The sequence below is a fragment of the Grus americana genome, chromosome 12 (genome assembly GCF_028858705.1).
Source record: "Grus americana isolate bGruAme1 chromosome 12, bGruAme1.mat, whole genome shotgun sequence".
NCBI classification, from domain to species: domain Eukaryota; kingdom Metazoa; phylum Chordata; class Aves; order Gruiformes; family Gruidae; genus Grus; species Grus americana.
The window spans coordinates 20,842,016-20,867,654 of record NC_072863.1 but is presented as its reverse complement, the minus strand read 5'-3'; the positions used below and the strand labels follow the sequence as shown (position 1 = coordinate 20,867,654).

Genomic DNA, 25,639 nt, shown 5'->3' with positions numbered 1-25,639 from the left:
GGATTCAACAAGAAGTTAATCACGGCATTTAAATACATCAGCCATACCAAGAGTAACACTGTGATGCCAACCAAACTCTAGTAACTGCACTGGAACGACGCTCATCCTCTGTTGGGATCAGCCATCAAACTCAAACAGACCAGGACACGAGCACAGAACCAAGCTTTGGAGGAGACAGCTTCCCAAGTACAGGATAAAAAGAGAGCACAATATGAAAAATGAAAGCTATACTGAGAATTATCAAGGTTGAACTTGTTGAACAGCACCCAAGGTACACTGCTAGGTAGAGCTTCACTTAAAGCCCAGCTTTGCTAGACCTTTTTTTTTTTTTTTTTTTTTAAAAAAAACAACAGAAAATTCTTTAGGTAAGGAAACACATCGTTGGCAGCTTCACATAAGTATGCCAAGGTAATTTTCCCTGCTTGTACTAGCAGCTTCTACATTCCTGTCAGGTGTTAAAATCTGTGTGAAAAGAGGAGTGGAATACATCCCTATTCAGAGGGAAAGAAGTTACCTGCTGTCATGAGAAGGCTACTGAACTCTACTGACTGAGGTTTGCATGTAAACTGCCATCTTCCCACATGGGAGTTCTCCCCACAGAACGCACCACCAAAACCAACTCCAGTACCACACAGAATTGAAAACAGGTGACAGGTATTATGCACTTATTATAAAGATCACCAATTTTGAACATTAATGTATTTTTCTGCAGAAACTAAAAAAAAAAAAAGTACCAACTCACCTGGTTTCATAACGTAATGTGCAAATTGCGAGAAAAAAATCATAAGTGAAAGCCTTGTCATCTTAAGTACAACTACTCCTTAATATCTATTTCATTCTAAAAGGCAATGATAATAGAATAAATAGCATTTTTGCACTTCAGCATATACAAGCTTACACATTTCAGGGAAATTCTACAAACTGGTCTAAACAGAATTTGCTTTAACATTTTACCCAAGAACTGCATCCTCTACTTGCTGAATTTTAGTAATACCAAACAGCAGATTTAACAACAGCTTTGTTAACAAATCCTATCTCATGGTCAATGCCACAGTTTTAAAAGACCAAAGCATCATCTGCCTTCTAGCCAAATTTTAGAAGGAAAAAATAAATCCGTGTTATCTGACTACTAAAAATTCCATGAAAAAATTGCAAAAAGCCATTCTATTTTTTTGCCACCAGACAGATGAATTAAACTGGAAGCATTACCTATTCTCAGCTCTGCATTAGTATTTCAACTGTGTGATTAAAATAAGAACACAAACCATTTATTTCCTCTTCAAGGGATTTATTCTGCTTTATGGACTAATAACCCACTGATTTAGAATAACTACATATTTATTACTTTTACTCTATGATATTTTTTCTTTTACTTTTTCCTTGGGAGATGGAAGAAGGTATTTGAAAGCAGTTTAAAAAACCAAATTTAATTGCATCCAATTCATAACATATCTGAAGTTGCACATGAAAAATAAATCCTATTGTGAGAAATGGTCAAGATAAAGGAAGAATGGAAATGCTCAAATCTCCCAAAAATTACTCCAGAGGACAAAACCTGATAGTGTCATGAGATTGTCAAAAAACAGATTGTAGAAGCACACTGAAATCTGCGTTATGGACGGATATTGTGTGCATCTGTGGAGAAACATTCTGCACATCTAACGTACCCCGAGTTAAGTTTCCCCAGCACACACCACCCCTTCCCCCAGCGCTCTACTAACACTGCTGGCTGCTCCAGTATTCCTGGAAGAATAAAGATTCAGAGTTCAGTTTGCAGGACAAACCAAGGGCTGCTGTAGAGTCTCATCACTCTGATTATTTTTTTTTTCATAATGATAGTAATTAGTTTTCTTAAGTAGATATTAGCCTACTTTTAAGAAATATAGCTGAAAGACATGTATAGTTATCAATTGACAAGAGAATATTTTAATAACTTTATGTGCTCCTGACCTAGAAATATAAACTACATATATATCTTTTTCAGATTATTATCTGTGATAAAAGTAGCACAATTAATTCAGAACAATAAAACACTATGCTTAAATTAATTTTATAGGAATGGTCAAGATCTGAGCTTTTCAATGGAATAGATTACGGGCAATGAAACTCTACTCGTCAGAGAAAAAGCATGATAAAAACTGAAACCAGATGACTGCTAACTCAAGACCCTGGGTTTGTTCTTTGTTTTGCTGACATTCTATTCCCCTTAATAAAGTTCAAAGTGATGGTGTGGAATCAGTTGAGTAGTGGTTTATATTTGACAATTAAACCTTTTCAGCGTGAGAGAGCAGTGAACATCAAGGTCCAATACAGAAACAAAGTGCCAGTACTTTTCCAAACCCTTTGTGAGAATTCATCGCTCATAGGGGATGAAAGCACTTAGAAATTTTAACTTCTTCAAAAAATCTGATATCAGCATAAGTGATTTTCTGTTATAGACTGGATAATTTTTAAAACACACCATCAGAAACCATTGCTAATAAACCATAATGGAACACTACAGACAATTCTCTTCTCCTGACAAAGTTCGGCTACAAGATGCCACCATCTAGCATATATGATGTCATGGGCAGCATATCCAAACAAGCATAAGTGATTCAGGCATCTGATTTTCTTTAGGTGTTCCAAATGTTTAGAAAGTTAAGCAATTGACTTTCTTCAGTACTTCTAAAACCTCTACTTTGATTTGTCAGGAATATAGACTAGGAATAAAATAAATAAATAAATAAATAAAAATCACTGTTACGCTTACTTTTACACTTTAACAAGGCTCAGAGTAAGTTTTGCTGAACATTTCATTAGGTGTCCAGTAGTTGTGACCATAAAAGCGTCCATGTTTTTCTCCTAAAGCCTCAAGGCAGCCATCATCTCATCATATTCCCCAGACACCAACAGCTATCCTATCACCTGCCTGAAAGTTTAACTTGCTCATACCCTCACATCTGAACACGTATCTTAATCACGCAATTACACGTGTACACTCAGCCACATGAACATCACCAGCCACGGGATTAATTAAGGTTATTCATACAAGTACCAAGCCATACGCAGCAGATGCAGAGCTGAGCATGCTTTCGATCTTGTTGGAGGACTAAGCAGTTCTGCCCCTGAAGAGCACGTGCTTATGTAGCATCTCTGTTAAAGGCTGAACCACAGGAATGACTACTAGGCACCACCATCAAGAAGCACATTCTGTGCTGAACGCTAGAATGGTTTGCAAACAGGAGCTTCCAGTAAATTGTAGATAACACAAACCATTACCTAGATTAATCCACTTAGATTTACTATCTTGCCTTGGGCTCAGCTCATCAGAGAACTTCCTAAATTATTTCTAGCTGTTATTCCAAAGTATTTTTTAAGTACACCGCAGCCCCTTCTCAAAAGCAGAAAAAGCAGCAGTCTTTGAGGCCAGCCACATTAACAAAACCACACAGTCCATTTTCAGCTACAGAATATACCATTTCCTCCTTTTATTACAGTAAGTGTTCTCTAAAGATGAGCTTTTATGGTACTTCTGAGCTGTTTAATGACTCACTTTCTAAAGGAGATGGCCTCAAACTCCCAATTTTAGCATACCGGTTCTCAAATGCATTACCTCGTCTGCCTTTGTTCCATTGGTCCAGAACTGTATTATACTAACGAGTTTGTGACATGCATGCGCCAAAGGTCCCAAAGAATCGCTTTGGGTACCAATTATAGCTGGCCATTACCTCTCAACTGCGGCTCAGGTCAAACCTTTAAAGAACTGCATCCTCTCTAAATCTGCTATGGGTCCTTGCAAGCACCCAATCCTCTTTTACACCACTGTCACACTTGTTCCCTCCTTCCTGCACTTCTGTTTCAGCCTATAGAGCAGAAAAACTGTTGGAAAGAGTAAGCGTTATTTTCATTTCATATGTCAGCATGGAAAAAGGAAAATCCCAAACTCTCAACAACTGTACCACTTTAAGTAGAAGGCCAACATGTCTCCACCACCCATCAGCGTGATATGCAACTGGTTAAAATTAGTCAATATGCGGTTAGATTTTTCTAGAGATGGAATAAAATATGCACCATGTCAGAAAAATTAGAAACAGGTCTGAAAGTTTAAGAAAAAACATTACTTCTTTAGAATGAGACTGTAAGCCACTTTCACCTGCACTGCTAATGACTGAAGTACAACCAACCTAAAAGTTTATTGGAGGCATTGTACCAACAGGGGAGGAAAATAAGCAACAGGTACAGCAGTGCAGAGTTGTTCCAGGAAAATCTACAGTGCTAACTCAATTCCACCTCCAGAAACACTCCTAGTGGATCTGTCTAGGACTCCAGGAAGCCAAGATTTTCACCTCAGGAGAGCTGTCAAAGACAAGTAAAAACCATGCAATCTTTATGCTATTGGTTGGCTACATGAGATCTCTAGTATTGACATTCTGGGCTGTAAACTCCCCCATAAACACGTGTGTTACTAATCCAGTCTACCCAGCCATATTCAGGTTATTTACTATATACAGACATTTTTATTAACACATTGAAGCAATAGTGGAAGAAAAAAGGTTTGTTTTGGTTTATGTTAAAGTTCAAAAGACACAGAAGCATGGATTAGACTAAAAATTTTTATTGAAACTTGTCCAAAATCCCATCAGGCACACAATTTATCCATTCCACTAAGGCTTGTCATTCTGTATGGCATAGAAAAATGCATTTCAACAAGTTGAAACATCAAACAACTAAATTAGTGAAGTTAAGGCACTTGAGATGTGTGTTAATTTAGCAAAATTGCTAATAACAACATTCTATTTTGAATGATATAGTCCTTCCCGAGATTCAATCTAAAGCGTCCAAATTCTGTAACCCCTTGAGACAAGGGGGAAGCAGAAGCAGGAGACAAAAGTCTCAGCATATTTTCCTCTGACTAGTAACCTCCAAGGCCACCACAGCCTACCAAAGGAAGTATTACCGAATCAGGCTGCAAAAATTTCCTGTAGTACAGGTGCTGAACTACACAACCGTTTGGGCTGAGGCACAGCGTCTTCCACTCAAGAATCCTTAAGGCAAAGTATCTTCGTGAGATGAAAGAACAGAAGGAGAGAGCGAAAAGCACATGCATTCAATTGTGAGGCTAACAAATCTTTCCTGGGGTAATAATCTTTATCCTGGGATTCGATATCTTTACCCACTCCCATATCCTCCCCAAGGATAAAAACTTGGAGAAAATAAGTAGAGAATGCCAGAATTCAGATACTGACCAAAAATCTGATACCTGTCAGTTTGTCAGGGCTCTGAGCAGTAACTTGAAAGCCAGTTAGCAACCTTAAATTCATGCTACAGATAGCTAGTTACCTTTGTAGTTTGGGTTTGTAGTTTTGAGAGTGTGAGCGTTGATCAGTATAAAACTGTTATTTTGGCTCTGAGCCAATGTTTACAACTCAAATGTTGCAGTTTCAGCATTTGGCAAAGAAAATTTTTAACGAATAATTGAATGAATAACTCAGTTCTACCCGTTCAAAATTCTCCCTTCATCTGTGAAACAACCTCTTGCATCATACAGCAGTTAAGTACTCTTCTCAAAAATGAGACACAGCTCTAGGATATGCACATTCCACACTGGAATTTGGAGTATGCTCCAAGGGTCGCACACAGACTAAAAGAAAAGATTTCCGGGTACCTGAAGATGTTTTCTCAACCATGAAAAAGTATGACAGAGAAGCTGTTGTCACCTGCTCTGCGCAAACAGGAAATAAAGTGATAAATATTCGAGGGAAAAAGAAACGTATGGAAAACAGATTATGAAATTGAATTTAAAGTACTGTTTCTAGTTAGTCTACAGAAATGTTGTTCTAAGCATTAAGTTCTGAATTTCACTAGAAGTAGAATTGTTTAAGAAGATGTAAAGCTTATGAAAAAAAGAGATTGCATCTTAATACTCTGTGTCCTTCAGAGTAAATTGCTTGTTATATTTAAGGCACTACATGTCCTCTTTGGTTCAGTGTTTAACTATCTCATTCAGTGTAAAGAGAGGTAGCACGAACCATACATATCTAGCTCTTCCATTCCATTACACGCAGTTTCAGAGTCGCCACCTTTGTGATGTTACAGATTCTGGAATCCTTTAACTCATTAGGAAACTGCAGGAACAAAATAACATTCTTATTAATTTTATAAGAAACAAAGGTGTGCAACATTCCAGTTAGCTTTCATACAAGCCAAGAAAATCAGAATAAGAAACTGAGCCTGATGCAACTATGACAAACACAGCTGTGAAGAAGTCTCTTAAAAGTGAGTCTTCTACTAACTCAAAAGCCAAGGCAACCACATCTTACCTACAACAAAGTTAGCAGATGTACATAAGACCAATGCACAGACCAAAATAAATACTGACCAGTTATTAAACAGGGAATAAGTTCAGCTCTCTTCTCATCTTGAGAAAGGTCTTTATGAAATAAGCTTTATTATTTAGAGGTTTTTAAATAAGAACTGACTTCTCATAGAAAGAGGATAATAATTGCCTATGGGATTAGCCTTCCAAATTAAACTCTCTGCAGAAGCAGAGACAGTTAGAAGCTGGTCCCTCAACATGTATTTATTCCTTCAAAATGCATAAAACCCAGCAAAAACACACCAGATATCTATACCTATCATATATATATAAAGCAGTCAATTAATAGTGTTAAGATGCAGCTTTAAAGCATCAGCCATCCCCCTTGTTCTCACAAATAAGCATTAATAAACAAGATGTATAAATATGGAGGAAGAGAAAAGTAGAAGGGAAAAAAAAAAAGGACACTTGTTTTCAGTATAAATTGGCTGAGATATCACTATGAAAATAGAAATATTTTATAATATGCAATGACATGGAGAGTACCACAATCCTTCCTTTGGCCAGACTGCAAAATCATGATATCCAAATACCATTATTTCTGATGATTATATCAACCAATATTGCCACTCTTTGAGAAGCAAGTGGAGCATTTTTAAAAGAGTATTTCCCACCAAATTACATTTCAGAAAATAGGCCCTTTGCTTATTTCTCCGTTCTGGTTTATATTAATATCACCAGATAAGGAAATACCAGTCAGCAGGAACAGATTCATTCATAAGTGTACAGTCCAGATATGGTGATGTAGCTGTATTGCAATGCACAGGAAAACAATAACTGAAGCAGCAAAAAAGACGTACCTGTATGGGTAGCCATGGTATTTAGATTTGAAGACAGACAGCAACCAGCTGAAGAACACCACCACCAAGCCAATACCAGCAATACACATAACTGCAAGAGATGTAGGATAAGATTCTGGTAACGTGACAGCAAAACCACCCATGTGACTGGGGTTTTCAAAAGCATTCTGTAATATTTACAGATTTGGTCAGATGAGACGTCTATTAGAGTCACTGAGAAGAACTAAATTAACACTGATCTTCTTTCAAATTCCTACTGTAACTCAATTTTATACCATTGCTTTAAGAGAAAGCAAGTTCCTTCTTCTCTCCCTTACTAGCAAAATGCTGCAAAACTTCTTTATTTCTCCCCATCTCCCAAAAGGGCTTTGAGTTTATCTTGAAGTTTGCTAAGCAATTCCAAATGCTGCCAAAAACCCAGACGATTCAGTTCTGCTTAGAGGCGGGAAGTATGCAAAAATCCACAGAGCAAAAGCATTTCTATTAAATTGCATGTCAAAAATCTTTACTACATATGCCTCCTCTTTGAGAGAAAAAGTATTAGTACTTACTTTTTCTTTTCCCAACATCCATGTCAGAAGTAGCAGCTTCGTGGAGGAGTACCATTCCTAAAGTAACACCACCATCTACGAACGCTGTTTAAGGCTAAATCAACAAAATACAATAGACTCAATATAACACACTTATTCCTAATCTCGTAAATTCAGCTGGGGCATTAAAACTCACTTCCCAGCCAAACCAGCAACTAAGGGGGAAAAAAGAAAGGCATTAATAATGTCAACTTTTAAGAGAAAATAAATACAAAGTTTAAAATATAAACTGGAAGGTATAGTAGGTCTTGACACACAATTAAAAACATGCATTTATTATCTCAGCTTGTAATGAAACAGCATTCCTTCCCAGAGAGCTCAGTCCGTTCCTGCTACTGTTCACTGGAAAATCCCAAAAGGAATTCAACTTCTGCATTTTACTCAGCAAATAGAATGAATAAAATGCATGCAATGTTTAATCTAACAGGATATTTTTCAAGTAGCAATATTTCAGTCTTTTCTAATTCTTCAATTAAAAAACAAAATTAAAGCTTGTAAAATTAAGGAAGCACAGACAACTTAAAAGTTCTGACATTTGCAAAGAATGAATCCTAGCAAAGCAAAATAGTGAATCCAGTGGAACAAAAGACAGAATTCCCAAAGATTTAATTCCATTTCACTATAGAAGTTCAGTCCCAATCCTCCTCCTGAAACGAGAAATACTTATAATTGACTGTAACGGGACCGTTAAGAAATCTTTCCATTTCAGATGCGGTCTACCTTCAGCACAAGAAAAAAGTGACTTTGACCTACAGGTACCTTGCCAACTTCTACCATTTTAAATGTCTCCAGCGACTGGCAGATTGAGTCCATAATGTGATGGATAGCAATAACACAAAAAAACTGTCAACAAAATGTTTCCAGGTTGAATTTGATCGAGTGCATCAGAAGAACAGTAATAGTTAGAAAAAGATCAGAAGTCCCCCTTCAAATGGATGTTTTAAGTTAAAAAAAAAGAAATCTTTGACAGTGAACAGAGAGTAAAGTTCTTTTAACACCAGCACATTTAAACAGCAATTGCTTGCTTCATATTACTTTATTACAAAAAAACCCCAATGCATCCCTTGCTGAAATTGGGATTTTTAATAGATAAAACAAGAAGGGAAAAGGAAGAAATTAGCAGAAGTTGCTCTGTTAAAGAACATTGCTGTTGCAACAGAAGAGACTTATTAATCATTGTCAAGCAGTAAAGACAACAGATACTTTGAAGTGATGTAGTAGTCTGCTATTCTGTATGCTATAAACCATAAACAATTTGGGACTGTGAAGCTGCAAGAAAAAAGATAATATTGAATAAAATAAAAAATCCTGAATAAAAGATAAAAGAATGCACAGGCTGACACAGGTGACGAGATAAGGAAGAAAAGCTTGAGTCAGAGATGACCAAAGTTACAGATGATGGATCAAAAACATACATGTGGGAACAGAAGAACAGAATATTGAGTTTTAGAGTATTCTTGACTCCAAAGAAACATTTTTTTATACAAATGAGAAAGGGAAAAGCTCTCAACCTGAAAGTTTATGCTTGCCTTTCTTGATGGCATAATACTGGCATGAAAAATATCCTGAATCATTAGCATGAACTAGTGGTAAGATTAAAAGTAAAGAAAGTAAGGAAAGAAATAAAAGAAGAAAGATCAGTAACAGAGGGAGAAATTCTACACCAAAGCAAGAACTAAGTGAGAGAGATTGAAAAGGTAAGAGACGTGCACAGAAGAACAGGGGCTATCCTGAAGAATCTTACGACTCCACAAAGACCCACATCTTTAACACTGTATTCAGTTCAGTCATTAAGCAAAGAAGAAGGTGGTGAGAAAGCAGTAAACATTTTTCTGTTCAACTTAAATATCCCTGGTATAGGACAAACATAGTTGTCAGAGACAAGCTCTACAAGCTTCTGCATCAGTATTACATGACGGTTACGAGCCTTGACAAAGTACTCTCATAGAAAAAGCAGCAGCATAAGCTAACAGAAAAATTGTCACCAACCACATGCTTCTCAGTAGGAAGGATACTGAACAGAAGAACAATGTGTGTTTCTGCCACAAATTGGGCTTGGCTGCTTCCATGGATATAGTTCTGTAAGAGACAAAGAGTAATTGAATTCAGAAAAGACTGGAGTCAACTTTGACATGATTAACACCAGCTAGAGAGCTTGGAACTGGGTTTTGCACTGTCTCTTTCAGGAGACAGGACAGAAGTTGGAGCACAAACAGTTTCATCTGTTGACCACTGATTTTTGGGGGAGCTATGTCAGCATCAAAAATCCTTCTTCTATTAACATGCACAATCAGCCCAAAGTACCATTCAGATTATAACAAGTACAAGTGCAGCTACAACCTTCGTGGCCCAGATCCCCTGTTCAGCAGGGCAAAATCCCATAATTACATCCTCCTGCACCCACCGTGATCCATGTCTGATCCATTCCCTGACTTAGAGTCTTAGGTTACGTACGTTGCTCCTCAGCTCAGGGGCAGGCTTTTCAATCTGTGCGTGAATCCTACTCACTTGGCTCCAGAACCAAGCATTCAAAATCTTTTTCATGGCACAGCAGGAAAAGGAACATCACTACCAATACCACTGAAGCTTTATTCTTCAGTCTCAGAAAGGCTTATGAAACATGTAAACACAAGCAGCAAAAGGAAGTGTTTTCAAGAAAACATTTAAAATACGAGAACTTCCACTCAGTAAGTTGGCCCAGTTCTAGTTACATTAATAGTTTAATAACCAGCTGGGTTAACAGAAAACTTGACATTTGTGAAAGAATACCATTTCTGCATCCCTTATAGGAAGCTCGGCATCACTATGGTTGCGATGCTATATCCAAGTAGGGGGAAAAAAAAAAAAGTTTTGTAAGCAGATTCACTTTTTATGGAAGGGCCTGCCCCACCTAACCCAGCATGAAAGGACACTTCACGGAATTAATTCCCTTCTGAGTAAAATACCTGAGAAAAGCCAATATGTGATGTGTAAGCACCTGAAGAGATGCAATGCTCTCAATACATTTTGACTACTTTTACAGCGTCTCTCTTTCTGTATTATGTACAGAGCAGTATATTTCAAGTGATGTTAAAACTGATTTTTCCCAAGAATGAGATTTCATAAGTCTAAGGTCACTAATTTACCTCAAGAATTGCAAAGAAAGATGTTTTTATATGGAAGTCATTAGATGGGCATATGATCTAAAAAGACCAGGTTAAACACAAAATTGCCAGGCTCAGCAATGGGACTGTTCACCATGCAAGACTCAACATAAAGACCTTTATTTTGTTGTTAGCAATTTAGAATTGTCATGTCTCTTCATCATTAGAGATACAATATATGTACAAGACAGAGGAAAGCTAATGTCACAGGTAAATAAATGCTGAAAAGAAATATGAATGGTTAAAAGATGCATAGGAGGTCAGAGGAAGGGAACAGATCAGGTAATTTAAAATACTCTACCCTCAGAACTTAATCAAAAAAGCATTGTCATTATGCTTCCTCCAAAATGTATCACTTTTTCTACTCGTACATTTTGGAGACATGGGGAACAACAGTAAGGAGAACAACAGGAAGGATGAAGGAAATGCTTATCTTGGGTTCTGAAGCAAAGAGGAACCTTTGTTAGCAAATAGTTTTGGTTACTCTGTACGCTACCCTCTTTACCCTAGAGATTATCTTAGTACCTTCTTAGCTTTCTGTGATTACTAGAATAATCAAAGTTTCCGCACAGGTAAAGACCTTGAACTCTCTAGGTATTAACACAACAAAAATAAACTCCAAGGTAACACTTTGGAACCAGTATGTCCCGTTTCCAGCAGATTACCTTTCAGCTGTCTAATGCTTTATTACACGGAAAGCACTTTGAGCAGTTTCTAACAAGAAACTGAACATACTGCTAGATGGTAACTTAATATTTCTCATATGATTAAGAATTTTTACTCTATCTCTTAAAAGGTTATTACTGAGCACAGAAAACAATACACCTAAAAAAACCCTAAGCGACGTTTGTCCCTGCTCTTAGAATAACCCAGAACCAATGCTACCATTCTTACAGAATTAATGCAGCATTGAACAGAAGACTGTAAGAATGACCTTCCTATTAAAAAGGAATTCTAGGTAATGGTTGAAGTTATCACACACCAATTACACAACAGAGCACTTTGTTTTGGATTAAGATCAGTATTTTGTGATTTCTTAGCAGCAAAGTACAAGTTTACAAACAGTTTCTTCTTCTATTTGAGCCAAGAAAAGGATAAAGCTAACTGGAAGAAAATCTAAATCTTGACTAGAGCTCTAACACTCCTTCTGTTTCACACAAAATAGAACCCCTTTTACACGTATATTTTAAAAGAAGACAGATCCTCTCTGAACTAATCAACAGCTCTCCAATTTGCCTTGCTCACTGCAGGAGAGGTTAGCCTCACTGACTTACAAAGAAAGAAGCCAAGAATAGGATTGGCACTCTGACTTGCCTTTTTGAGTATCAGCTTTATTCTGTAGAAATACAACAGAAATGCAGAAAAGAAAATTAAGACTTACCACTTGTCCTGTATGGGGATTCTTATGAGCATAGGGTGGACCTCTGATGTGGTTCCACATCTGGCCCGATGTCATTGCTAACACAAAACACTGAAAAGGAAAATAAGAAACACTATTTAATAAGGACTTTTTAATTTTATTTTTCACCTAATTTCTTTTCATTTCATACCAAAACGTGGATTGATTGGAATACAGTCTTAGGCTAGGCATTGTCCTACCTGTCATTTGTATAAAAGGCATCTAATCAAGCATTAACTGAGCTGAAAAGACCAAGATCAAATAATACTGTCAGACTACCAAAAAGCAAAACTAAATGCACCTCACCTTCCTCTACCAGGTTTAAGTGCCTTTAAATACAAAAGCTTTTAAAGACTTGAGTTGCTACAAAACGCATGACAACAGACACGAGTTATAATTACTCACCAAAGCAGCAAACGCCCAGCCAGTTTTGTTATAGAGAAAATCCAGGTTGCTTCCACGTAAATATACCAGGCCTCCGATGACAGCCAGCAGCAGTCCTAACATCAATGGTCCAGCATAGTTTGGCGGCCTTATCACACGAATCTAAGCAGAGGGTATTTAAATTATTTTCCTTCAATGGGATTATACACTATACCCACGCTCCTGCTAACAAAACCCACAATATATTAGAGTGGGAAAAAAATATTAACACACACACACACAAATTTTCTATATAATAAAACTGACTTGGGAAGAAAGTAATGCTTCTTCCCTCATTACCGGAACTTCAGTTTTGTACACCTTTACCCTACCTAATCATTTAAAGACTGCTTTTCTTCCATAGGAACAGAAGAGGGAGAAGAGAATGAAGGAGGTGAGTTTTACCACCTTATCAAATACAAAATACTAGAACACAGAATGTAAGGAAACTTAAAGATGCAGTCATGCGCCCAAACTAGATTTTGTAGACAAGAAGTATTTGGAGCCACGGAATACAACTGACATATTTTGTAGCTGGAATAGTACAGGAATGCTGCAGAGGTGGCGATGGGGAAGGTCTGTATATACTTACATTGACATCAGTTCTGTCAGCCACCCAACGAGCAAGCTGTTCAGCTGCAAAGCCACGCACCTGAAGTTCATATGTGTCACCTCGTTTGGGCTTCCCTTTAGCAGGAAAGTTAATGAAGGTTGGAGCAGAATTCATGTTTAGCTGTGTTTAGAAAATTCAAAGAAGATACAGCATCATGAAAGGTCTATTTAATAACACAATTTATTCCATTTGTATCTCGCAACATTGTCACTAAATCAATCAGAAAACATAACTATTCAATAAATTGATTTCATTGACAATGACTTGAAAAAAGTAAACACAGCACACAGTAGCTTACATTTCTGTATTTCATAAAAGTAATCAATATGCTCCTGCAATTTCCCTTTTGTCTTCCCTGCTGTTTTCTCCTTTTAGTATTGAGGAACAAAATTTTTTAGCTCTCTTGCTAGCTGTTCTTGATGTCTTAGAAAAAAATTGTTACTTCTGAGTAGGCTTTTTTTTTCTCCTTTAAACACAATTGAGCATGCTTTCTGAAGTGATTTGACATTTCTTTGTTAGTACTCAGATCTATAGCTACTGATTCAAAAGATTCAGACCAGTTAAGAGGATATTATAATAGGTAAATAAAAGTGGTTGTTTATAAAATGCAGTTCTGTCTTTTCCTAACACACTTTTTCCCATAGCATTTCAGTGTTTTTGAATCTGTTTCTTCTCTAAATACTACTTTTGGGAGAGAAATTTGCAAAATAGGTGTATATATACAATAATCTATAAAGGCCACAGGTTGATAAATGAATTTTTGATGTAATACTATGGGAAAATTTAACAATAATAAAAGACTTTCCACTTCTCTTGTCAAAAGCTTCCATTTAATAAACTATCATTGCCTAAATTGTGTAGTTTTTAAATAGAAATGAGTATCACTTAAAAAAAAAAAAAAAGAGTTAAGATTTGCAGAACTATAACGGTCAATGTGATCTACAATTGCAAGCATACATGGAATGTTCTCAGACATTTAAAAAAAAAAAAAACCTGGTTACATAATGTTAATAGAAGAGCAAAATGACTGGGTACTTGAAAAGAAATAAGTTAACCCATACTAAAAGCCTAATCTACCATTCTCTAGTAATCTAAAAATTGTAATAGCTGTTCCTAACACCATTGGTGCTTTCTATCCTGCCTCTTCATGTATCATAAAAGAATTCCGTTAAGAATTACACTGTAAGTTATTATAGGAGACAAACTCAGAAAAAAGAGTCAGAAAAGCCAGTTCAGTCCTCGTGCCTATTCCAGATTTGTCAGTTCTGTTAATATTACTGCCAACATGCTACTGCCCTCTGCTCCTCATTTCTTCTGAGTGGTAGCTTTTAACCTTTCAATGATTTCTTTATTCATTGTAACACTAAATTTTGTATACATCTTTACCTTCTTGCCCTCAGTCTCCAAAACCCAAGTTAAAAATAACATTAGAAGAGAAAAAGACAGACATTACCATCTGAAATACATCTGAGCCTTCATCAAAATCTACCATAGCAAAAAAGATTTTATTGGTAAATGCGCTGGAATATCGCCAGGAGTTTGCCAGAATCTGGTATTCCTCATCAGCTTGCCTGTAAAACACACAAAAGTGAGATGCTGTATCATACGTTTGTCCAGAACACGTTACAAAACAGCTGAGGGAGCTGTAGCCACACACCCCATTAATGGCTGCATCCCACATACCCCTATTTTTGTTTTTTTTAATGTTAAATTTAAGGCCAGACGCTCATCTAACAATCAAGTGCAGTGTTCAGCATCACTTTTTTTTTTTAAAAGCAAGGGCAAGTTTTGATGAGTACCTGAACACAAGCAGTGGCAATTTCTAACTGAAACATGACATGGAACCCAGCAGCTCACAATTTGCTGGTCCACAGAGTGCCAAAACAAGTGTGCCCTCTTTGCCATGTCAGAGGATGGGAAACCAATTAATTTCAACTAACTAGGTATAAAAATCATCTTTACAAACCTCTGCCACCTCCAGACTAATACATGAAAGTCATAAAATGGTTAAGGATCCAGCATATTATAATGGTAAATAAACATGTGCCAATCAACATATTAATTAACAGCAACTTTTAGACTGCATGGCCAGCAGTAATTCTACAAACATTTCTTCAGAAACTCATGCCAGGAAAGTTGAGGTTTCACCCTATCTTTCTCCCAAAGCCTACCAGTGTGAATATTGTTTCTGCAAATTAGTGATTATTTTAGGAGGGAGATAAATAATTAAGGACTATGTTGTTTTCTCACATATATATTACACATATATTCCCATGCATTTAGTTGCAAAGATATACTATATACTATATACTATAACGTGCCCTAGTATATTCCTCCTACATATGTGAAAGTTTTATCCTATTCTTCAATTCTGTTTCCTACAAAACATATGATGACTTTAAAGTTCTAATTTAGGACTAAATTAAGCCCATACTTGCACACAACACACTGTCTGTGAGGCTGAAGAGCAGTGAACATCACAATCACCGAGTAATTTCTGGGTGGTGCCTTCACAAGGCGTCGAAATTTGTCTCCATTCATTCGAATAACGGATCTTTTACTAGCCCATTCCATCAGCTGGTTCACTTTTTCTGATAACACCATCTAAAAATAAAGTCAGAGAAACACTGTTGGTTTTTTTTTCCTAGTCTCACAGTACAATCTTGAAGGTTTTGAGATTTGACGCAACAAATAGCTGCACTGTATTTCGTTAAGAACACTGAACACCTGATGTGATACTTCATTAAGATTCTTGAAGGCATTCATAGATCCTTTTGACAGTCATGTTAATATTATTCATTTACTTTAACGCTTTAAGCACTTTGCCCATAAGCACTTAGTATTATACCTGCTGGTGAAGAGTGACAGCTCAGTAGTACTTTCTCATGTTGCTAATTGTAAGATTTCTTTCAGATGCACAAACTGCCCCAAATCACTCCGCAGTATTTATTCGATACTAAGTGTCACACTCTGTTTCAGATTTCAAGACTTGGTGGAAGTGGAATCAACACCAGAGATGGAAGCACTATGGAAGTGAGCTCAACATCTAATTTTCAGCATTGCTGGAAAAAAACTTGATTCAGTGCATATTTGAACTCAGGAGTGCTCAACACCAAGCTCTTCTTTAAAAATGAGCCAATCAATTCTACAACACTATACAGAGAAGTATTAGATCAAGCGACAAAACACCAAATGTTACATTTGTCATAAACTACTTCTCTAGTCCTTATTAATGCCCTTCTTCAGATAAATAAGGCAAATAATGAACTACTCTTCTCTGACTTACACACAGAGGGATCTTTTCGCACCCCAGGAGTGACGCGTGTGGAAAGCGGTGACACTTTGCAATGACGACCGCAGTCAGTCAGTACACCCCCCCTTCCACCACCCTCAAATCCCGCACAGTAGGATGACAACACTCTGACAGTGCTATTTACAAGTACAGGAGAACCTGGAATTAAACACGCTCGAAAAATAAAATAAATTAAAAAAAAAAAAAGTAGCACTGTATGATTCTAAAAACATGTGCCCGCGGGCTTCCCCTCAGAGCCCGGCCGGTGCCGCAGAGGACGGCCGCGCCTCAGGCTGGGGAGGCCCGCGGGCGACCCGGGGTAGGGCCAAGCCGCCCGGTGCGCGGCCTGCCAGGCCCCGCCCCGCCCTCAGCCTCCCCGCCGCCGTACCACCTCAGCGCAGGCCAGCGCCCCCGGGAACCCGCCGCGGCCAGCCCTGCCCGTGCCCCGCGCAGAGCGGCAGCCACAGGCGGGGGCACCCGGCGGGGCTCCCAGCGGCACCTCTCTCACCTCCTTCCGCTTCTGCCCCGCGGCGCGCGGCCCGCCCCAGGCCAGCAGTAGCAGCAGCGCCAGCACCGGCAACGCCGCCATGACCGCCCCGCTCCGCCGCCTCGCGCCCATTGGCGGGCGCCGACCCACCGGCAGCGCGGCCCCGCCCAGACGCTTTCTATTGGCGGCGACGCCGGCCCGCGACTCGCCGCCGGTTTCCGATTCGTTGAACCTGTCTCCAGCACGGGCTGCTGCTAGCCCATAGGAGCGAAGCAAGCTGGAGTCGTTCGATTGGCGGAGAGCTGGGGGAGGGCGGGCCGTGCCGCACTGAGGCGGGCTGGGACCCCCTCCGCCCCCCCCAGAGATGGCGGCGGCCGCTCGTTTCTTTTTACTGTCCATTTTCGGGATGGTGTCGCGGCTGCCCTACTGCTGCTCAGCCTCCTCCAGCCTTGAGGATACACCCGGGCTTTCCTCAGCACCTGCGGCTCTTTAAACATTGCAAACTGCTGCACAGCCAGAGTGTGCTCGGGCCGCCCGGGGTCCCGTAGGGGTGGCACCGCGGCGAGGGGCCAGGCCTCACGTCGGTAAGCTCCAAGAAACCGAAAAAGGAATCTAGAATAAAAAGGAATCTAGAATAAAACTGCAAGAAACTTCATCGGTAGCTCCCTAAGGGCGTACGCTTGTTTAATTTTATACACGCACGTATATTGCTGGGTCGTGTGTTAAAAAGATTGTTAAAATCGTAAACGCACTTGGGAAACCTTCAGCCAGCGCGTCAGGGGTTATGGGCTCTCAAGCATAATCGCCCCAGAAAAACGTGCTTTTACTCATGCTTCATTTTTTCTTTTATTTCTCCATTCGAGGACGTATACACTATGGAAATGATTGGCGCCGCAGGCCTCGCTGCCGTTTCTGTTCGCACTAAAATCTCTGACTTAAGCTCTTCGGCGGTTTTATGAATAGAAATTCACACAGAAAGGAAGGCAGGCTAAAAAAAAAAAAGTGGTGTCAGAAGTGGGATTCGAACCCACGCCTCCATACGGAGACCAGAATACCCAACCCGCCGCGGGAAGGCGCGGAACGCCTTGAGTCTGGCGCCTTAGACCACTCGGCCATCCTGACACTGTGATTACAGCCGCCGCCGAGAGATTCTTACTGCTTCCCCCATGGCCGTTTCCCCCTCCCCGCCTTGCCCAGCCTTTCACGGAGAGCGCTTCCGAGCCTGTAAATCAGAGAGCAGCCCCTGTCTTTCTGCCCCAGCCGCGGAGCTTTCCCTGCTCTCCCTCAGCCGCAGCCGGCACGTTCCTTCCCTCCGCCTCGGCGCGGCTATATTACCCACAGGGCTCCGCTCGGTAGTGCGGCGCACCGGTCATTTCCGGCACGACCATTTTGTTTTTCACCGCTCGCCAAGGGTACCAGCGTTCCGCCGGCGGTAGGGTCCTGCTCCCCTTGTCAGCATGTTCCCTGTGGCTAGGGCTGCTCTGAACCTCACCGGTAAGCAAGGAGGAGGCTCTCGGGAGTATAGAAGTGGTGGGGGTGTCTCTCGGGAGTAGGCGGTTTCCTCAGGGGGTCTCCCCCGGTGTCTCGCCTTCCCTGTGAGGACTGGCCCTGGACACCCCTCAGCTCGTTTCGTTTCCAGGGGAGGGTCGTGAGGGCACCTGAGGGGCTGCGGGCTGCTGTCTCGTCGCCCTTCGTGTCTCTCTCCTTTTTTTTTTTTTCTTTTCTTTCTTTCTGCCTCTTTCACCTCCTAGTTGCTTTAACTTGAGCTGACCTTGGGTTCCCTTCTTCCTTGATAATAACTAAAGGCACACCCAGGTTTTGTAACTGGAGGTGACAAGGTGGTGTCGATCACCAGCCCTTAAAAACTCAAGGGTAGTTACCTCTTCAGTAACAGACTCCCCGATGTTTAACCAGGTCCTCTCAAACCTGCTCCTGGTTCATAACGTGCTTAGCCTGAGGTGCACGCACCTAAAATAAACGTGCTTAGCAGTGTTTATCTCGGTAGATATTCAAGCTTCTTTTTTCTGTTTAAAAAACCCAACTTGTGCAGCCTTACAGAGCATGCTAGGGATGTAGCAGCATTATGTATATTGCCATGATCTTCTCGTGGTCATGTTTGGGTAAATGTGAACCATTGACCTGAAACTAAAAGACTGTATTTTGTAATGTCTGTCTTTATGCTTGGATCACTGTCTCATCAAATGCTTTGTACACAACAACTAAACAGTCTCTGCATTTTGAAGCTGATGGTTTGATTCTTCACTTTGACTTCTCCTTAATAAGTGTACCTTTTATAGTGTACACGTCTCGTGTACATCATACATTCTGTCATCTGAAGATATCCTCCTGTATTTTGTTCTCTATTATTTACCTCATGCAAAGGCCCACAGTTATTTCCTTCTTTACCTCCCTCTTTCAAAAATCTTGAAGGAATGAGAAAGGTGTTACCCATACCCACAATCTTCAACCCCTTAATCTGATGGTGACCTTCATGCTGAAAATGCTTATATTAGGTAAACATACTGACAATATAGATATTTATAGACAGAAATCTGAAATTTTTAAGTAATAAAATATTTTATTAGAGAAATAGTAATGCTTAAAAGTGTACTTGAATTACCACACTGAGGGCCCAAAGAAAGCATATTAATGAAAAAGGCAACTTAGAGGATTTTTTCTTACTGGGATTAGACTTCAGGAATTCTAGAGAGAAATTGGGAGAGCTGAAACAAAGTGCAAGGCTTTCTGTATATCCTGTGTTTTGGAATCATTTCAAAGCTCTAAGTCCAAAAGATTATTTGGTTTCTTAAAGTCTTTTAATGCTTACAGTTGCTTCTGTTGGTGAGAGATATGAGGACTGTGAACGGTTTGAGTGTATATTTGAGTTGATTTCTGTACTTCTAATTCTCTTTACCATTCATTAGCTCGTGGCATTCAGCATACTGCAGTAAGACGAGCTCATCGCAAATATGAGCCTGACTTCCATGATAAATACGGAAACCTGGTACTCCTTGGTGGCGCTGCAGTTTTTACTGCTGTCTGGGGATATGTAAGTTGTCCTTTTTTTCCACCACTCCGTTGTGACTATAGCTGTAAACTTGCAAGCTATTAAGCTTCACAAAGGCTTATTTGTTTGAAATAACTTACGTGGTCAGAACTTAGGAGCTTTTTATATAAGTGAATAGTAATGTGATAGTTGTGTTTGTTTTTTGATTTTGAATTGTTATACATATTTCTGTGTTGGTCTATTGCTTGATTTTAAAATGTAGAAATGCAAATGTTCTCTATTTTACTTGGGATTTCTAAGATATAGAGGTATAGCTTTTAGCAGAAAAATTTATAGATGAAAACAACAGTATGGTGATGGGTTTTACATTCCAGATTCTTTGTTCTAGGTATTTTGAAATAGAAAACTGAAGTATTTAAATACTATTCAATATGAATATATTCCACTTGCTTTATTAGAAGATGAATGAGATGTCATGTTCTAATACAGGAAATCTAAACTGAAAACAATAGAAATAGCCCTCTCTCAGAAGGTTTCTTTGATTTCAGAGTTAATAATCTTGATTTTTATCCTCCTACAGGTGTTTACACAAGCTGGAATTGAGTGGGGCTTGTCACCTGTTGGCAGAATCACTCCAAAAGAATGGAGGGAGTAAACAGCCTTTGTTTATAATGAACTGGTCTAAACTTTCACTGAAAAAAATGATCATATAATGGCATTTGTTTGCTGATTACCACTTGTACAGTGGCATTCATGGTCTAATAAATACACCTAGGAATGTGTCTGGCTCTTCTAGGTGTCCTCTGTGCTCAGTGTCTGCTGAAGTATAAGAAATAGTGTAAAAGCTCCAAATAATTAAATTGTATTTTAGTTACTCAGCTGTTCCTGTAAAGGTCACTCGTGGATTTTTTTTTTTCCATAGAAGTATTTTTATGTCTTGAATCACTCTGCAAGTAAGTTGCTGCTCTCTCAGGCCTTGGAGAGTTGCAAAGAACTTCAATTAGTTTTCCAGTCAGAGATGTTGCGCAGACGTGGGCGGTGTGCCAGCACTGCTGTTCACTGATGCTTAGAGAAACGTGACTTTTCTAATGAATTCTCGCATCATCAAGATTTGTTAGGGAATAGATTAGGGGTATATGGAGACTCTGTAAACCTCCGAGTCAGTTTGAATCCCTGAAAAACACAACTCTCCTGCTTTTTGGTACAGCAGAGATGTATGGAACGGCTATCTTTACTCTCCTCAGAGATTTTAATTACCAGTTTCTGCTACGCTTCCTGGGGCTGAGGTGAAAACTTTCGTTTGACCGGCGGCTACGAGGCGGGGCCGTGCCCTGGCCCTCGACTGGCTGTCAGTCCCGGACACCGCTTGGCTTTGTGGGGCTCAGGCGGGAGAGCTGGGCTGCGGGTGCCTGTGCCGAGGCGGTAACGACCGCTGCCGGGGCTGCCGGCCGCCCCAGCTCCGCGGCTTCACGGTGGCGGAGGGGAGCGGAGCCAGCCGGGACGGATGGCGGCGCCGCCGCTTCTCTCCACCGTGGCGCCGTCACGTGGCCCGCGGCGCCACCGTACGCCCCGGTCGTGTCACGTGAGCGGGAGGGCGGGCGAGGACAGGCGCCAGCTGGTGACGTGACGGCGCGCGGGGCGGGGCGATTGCGTGGGGCAAAGTGCCAGGCGCGACCCCGGGCCGGGAGCAGCAGTCTGCGACGACCGGAGCCTCCGGTGAGTGCGGGGCTGCTCCGCCGCGGCACGGCCCGGTTGTGCCTTCCCCGGCCGGGGGGACTTCCTCCTCCTTCTCGATCGCGGGGCAGGCGGAGCCGGTACGCGGTTCCTTGGGGCTGTGCTCAGCTGCCTCTCCCCAGCGCCGGCGGAGCTATTGTCACGGCGTCCCGGGCTGGCGGGAGGGGGGTTGCGGTGGGGGCGGCCCGCCTGTGGCTGTAGGGAGCGGGCTTTGCCCGGCGCTTCCCGCGGGAGCCGCGACGGTGGCTGCGGCGGGACGCGGCGCCGGGACGCGGCGCCGGGCTGCGCTACGTGTCCCCTCAGGGTGGTGGGGAGGAGGAGGAGGTCCCGCCGCCCCCCTGCCTGAGGCGCAGGGCGGGAACGGGCTGTCCCTCAGCGCCCCGCGGCCGGAGGAGGATCCGAGCCCGAAAATAGCAGCTTCGGTTCGGCCGCGGGTTTCTCCAGCCACCTCCGGGTGGTCCGCTGTGGAGGTCTGTCGCTTCGGAGGGGCGAGGAAGCGCGGTGAGGTTCCCACCGACTGGAGGGCAAATCGCGCCGTGTCCCGCGTGGGCTCGGGGGGGTGCGGGCAGCGGGTGAGTAGGGGGGTGACTCGGCGTTTCAGAAACAGACCGACCTCAGGAGAGCTCTGGATCCTAAACACGGCTCTGGATCCGAAATGGTATTTCCTGCTCAACCGCTTCACTCTGTGCAAACCGCTGCTGCCTTCGGGTTGTTTTTTATTCCAGTGCTAGGGAAAGGCAGCTGGTAGGGAGTCACATCAACGCTCCTGTGGTTTCTTTGGGATGCAGCCAATGCCAACAGGTTTAGTAGTATCAGACGGGGAACCGAAAGGAAGCGTAATAGGTTGCTCTTATCAGTGGGCATCCACATTTGATATCGCGTGTCTTCTTGGTGTACAGTAAGTGTGTGCTCACTGACAGACTTGAAAAGGTGCGTCTTCTACCGCTGGCGGTCTTCAGAGAAAGACTTGTAATGGATTGGAATGCTCAAGTCGCTGAGCCTCTTCTCCAAGGTCCTTTTTCTCAAATATGAGCTGCTTAACCTGTACCTCTGAAACATCTTAGCGTTTTGCATCGTGATGGCAACACTCTGTGCACAAGTACATTTTCCCAATGTTTTCATTAAAAACATGATGTAAATATTCTGAGAAAGAGCAAATAGTTCTTTATGATGTTTTGGGGTAAAATCTTACCAAAATGAGCAAGAGCAAACTCAGCTTAATTATTGCCTCTCTATATCAATGTTCTGGAAATTGCATGTAATTATTATTAAAATTCTTTAAAATCTTTTATGCAGTCACCAAAGATTGCATTTCTGTACTTCAATGCTTGTTAAATTATATTTGCGGATGTAAATAGACAACTTTTCTATTTGGTAATGTGGAAGTTAGTTGTGTGTATTACAATGCAGCGTGTGAGCACAAACGCAGTTTATTTAGAAATTAATAATTATAGCGTATTTTCTTGTAGAGAAAAGACTCAAAGCTTTTTTCTTTCCCAGGTGGCAAACTGGGAAAGTAAAAGCTAGCATTACATGTTCTTTACTGGTTTATTCTTCTTATTTTCACTTGTATAATGCATTCCACCTTGTTCTGCCTTGTATTTTGAGAGTAAGCTCAAGAATGAGGAGCCCCAGTTGGTCTTGGAATGCTCAGATAACAAGGGTTTATAAATTATATTCTGTTCTTAATACTTGCTATGATTCTTTGAGGGGAACATTCATGTTCTCCAAAAATCCGACTTAAAGAGGTAGTGGAAGGACACAAACAAGTAAATAGATTTGCTAAGAATTTGTCTCAAGTATTCTAAAACTCTTGTTAGAAGTGAAGTAAAATGTTTTCAATGTGTACTTTTTTTTTCATCCAGCTTCTATAGAAATAAAGTTCCTCAGAGCAATTTCATAGTTTGCTGACCAAGCAAGACTCGTTAAAGTCTTGAGCAACATGAATTACAGCCTATGTAGTGTCACGTAGCTGTCTGTGACATTTATTATAGATGTGCAGTTTCTCCCTCAATGATTAAGCCTCATATCTCTAGTCATATTTTAAAATGTATCTGTTTGCCCATGAACATAATAAAACCTCATTGTTTTGTATTGGACCAGATTTCCTGTAAGCAATTCTCCAGCACTTTTATAAGCCCAAGGATGAGATGATACCGTGTTTTCCTTTCATGCTGTCCTTTGCTCTTTTTCATAGGTCTTTGCAGACTTTAGGGACAGGTACATTTTTCCCATTTAATGTAATTAGTAATTTATTTTTCTGCTGCCATAAAGCAAGCTATAAAATAGGACTCAGCCATTTAGAAATTTAATAAAGTCCAAAGGATGTAGTTAAATCTGACAGGTTCTGTTGCTGGCATTTGTATGGTTTTGATTTTTTTTTATTTGTTTTTTTGACCTAGCTTTGACCTCTTAGTTTCAGCAGCTATACATTCAAGATAATTATATACAGAAAATGTTGGTGAAAACTGAAGTTGTACTTGGCCAGAAACAATGTATGCTTCTCAGTTAGGTATCCTTACTGATCCTACAACAGGCACAAAGCGTGTTTGTGGTGCACAGTACTTTGTTACACTGTGATGCCTGGGTTAGCTCAGATACCAGAAGTACTAAAGTGTTTTTTGTGGAGTAAAGTGAGAGTGGGTTTTTACCAGTGTTGTAATTTCCTCTTAGCATTGCTCATATTCTTTTTTTATATTATTATTTTTCCTTTTTTTTTTTTTAATAGTGTGAGGTTGTCAATGACTTCATTTTGACTTGATCAAACTTTGTCTTGCTTCAGATATTTCACTTACAAAGACTGCTGTTAGCACATTAAAAAAAAAAATGGATGAGAGATGATTCCGGGTTTCTCAGTCACCTTGTTCTTGATCACTGTTTAATTTTCCTTTCCATAGGAAGAAACTGCTGTTGGAAGTAGAAATTATGTCTCTTTCTGTTGCTTCATTCCCTTAGTAGAAACACTAGTTGACTTTCTTCAAGAAGATGAAATGTTTGGATTTTAACTTGCACTCAGGCAACCCAAGCGTTAAGCCTTAACACTGTACCTGAAAAACACTGTACAAGGACTTATGTCTATTCCTAAATACCATTTTGGTTTTAATTATCCTTTGTACACCTCCTGTCCTGTCACCGAGCGTTGCTCCTCCACACGTAGCCTGCCGTGTCTGGTTCTGCACTATTGCAGAGCCAGATTATTTCTAGGGCTCTGTTGCTTCATTGATGGTGTTAATATACAAAAAGGAAGTACTACTGCCTTGTGTGTTGCAAAACATAGGTTCAAGTAATGAAGGAGAATAGAAAATGGGAGTTTCTAAAGGTATTAAGCAGTAAATAGTATAGTAGAGAATACAAAAAGCTTTTACAAAGTTTGTTCAAAGCCAAGGCTCTCTGTAAGATGAAGCTGCTTTAGACGATATTCCAAACCAGCAGTAGAATTGAAGCCTTTTGGTTTCTTTTATTCTAAATACATAGCTGTTAGATTAAATGGAGGGGGGGGCTTCCATTTGTTTGCATTGTCAAATCCTAAAATTCTTTACTAATTGATGATGAAGGTGTTTTACAGATGGAGCGATGCATTGGTTAAGAAAAAAACCACTGTTCTTCTGTAAAACAATGTGTAATCCATATCTTAGTTAACTATCTCAGCAGAATATATCCGTGATAACTTTGAATTACAAGTTTAGTAGTCATTTGCCTTGCAATCAGTGGTAATTGAGATCTTCAATGTCAGCTTATAAAATATATGTTGTCACCTAGAAAGCTTTTTAGATATCACAGAAGTTTTAGATTT

At 40.4% G+C, this 25,639-nt stretch overlaps 3 protein-coding genes and 1 non-coding gene across 8 annotated transcripts in view; 2 read left to right on the top strand and 2 right to left on the bottom strand.

Annotated features, from left to right (window-relative positions):
- Nucleotides 1–4,584: 4,584 nt before the first annotated feature.
- MAGT1 (magnesium transporter 1) lies at nt 4,585–17,256 on the bottom strand. Of its 3 annotated transcripts, none has more exons than XM_054839451.1 (10): nt 17,127–17,256; nt 15,761–15,930; nt 14,780–14,897; nt 13,306–13,446; nt 12,696–12,836; nt 12,273–12,362; nt 9,764–9,827; nt 7,710–7,784; nt 7,159–7,249; nt 4,585–6,107 (listed from the first exon to the last, which is right to left on the bottom strand). In XM_054839451.1, the coding sequence occupies exons 1-10, from the start codon at nt 17,235–17,237 to the stop codon at nt 6,092–6,094; spliced, it is 1,017 nt and encodes a 338-aa protein (XP_054695426.1). In that variant the 5' UTR covers nt 17,238–17,256; the 3' UTR covers nt 4,585–6,091. The 3 variants fall into 3 exon arrangements, with proteins under 3 accessions (XP_054695426.1, XP_054695427.1, XP_054695428.1); XM_054839452.1 differs by lacking the exon at nt 17,127–17,256 and adding an exon at nt 16,175–16,390; XM_054839453.1 differs by lacking the exons at nt 4,585–6,107; nt 7,159–7,249 and having other exon boundaries at nt 7,710–7,803; nt 9,738–9,827.
- An 855-nt stretch (nt 17,257–18,111) lies between these two features.
- TRNAL-CAA (transfer RNA leucine (anticodon CAA)) lies at nt 18,112–18,227 on the bottom strand. The gene is made up of 2 exons: nt 18,190–18,227; nt 18,112–18,157 (listed from the first exon to the last, which is right to left on the bottom strand). It is a non-coding gene; the product is annotated as a tRNA-Leu (tRNA).
- A 163-nt stretch (nt 18,228–18,390) lies between these two features.
- On the top strand, nt 18,391–20,894 carry LOC129212024 (cytochrome c oxidase subunit 7B, mitochondrial). The gene is made up of 3 exons (XM_054840027.1): nt 18,391–18,599; nt 20,030–20,154; nt 20,693–20,894. Exons 1-3 carry the CDS (start codon nt 18,563–18,565, stop codon nt 20,765–20,767), a joined length of 237 nt encoding a protein of 78 aa, XP_054696002.1. The 5' UTR covers nt 18,391–18,562; the 3' UTR covers nt 20,768–20,894.
- Nucleotides 20,895–21,724: 830 nt separating this feature from the next.
- Nucleotides 21,725–25,639, top strand: part of ATP7A (ATPase copper transporting alpha) — a 30,178-nt gene continuing 26,263 nt past the window's right edge. For 2 of the 3 annotated variants that reach the window (XR_008578904.1, XM_054839047.1), the window contains exon 1: nt 21,725–21,828. The gene's annotated coding sequence lies outside the window, so the exon portion shown is untranslated. Of the gene's footprint in view, nt 21,829–22,333; nt 22,348–25,639 lie in introns of those variants that run through there. The other variant, XM_054839048.1, reaches the window with a different exon arrangement.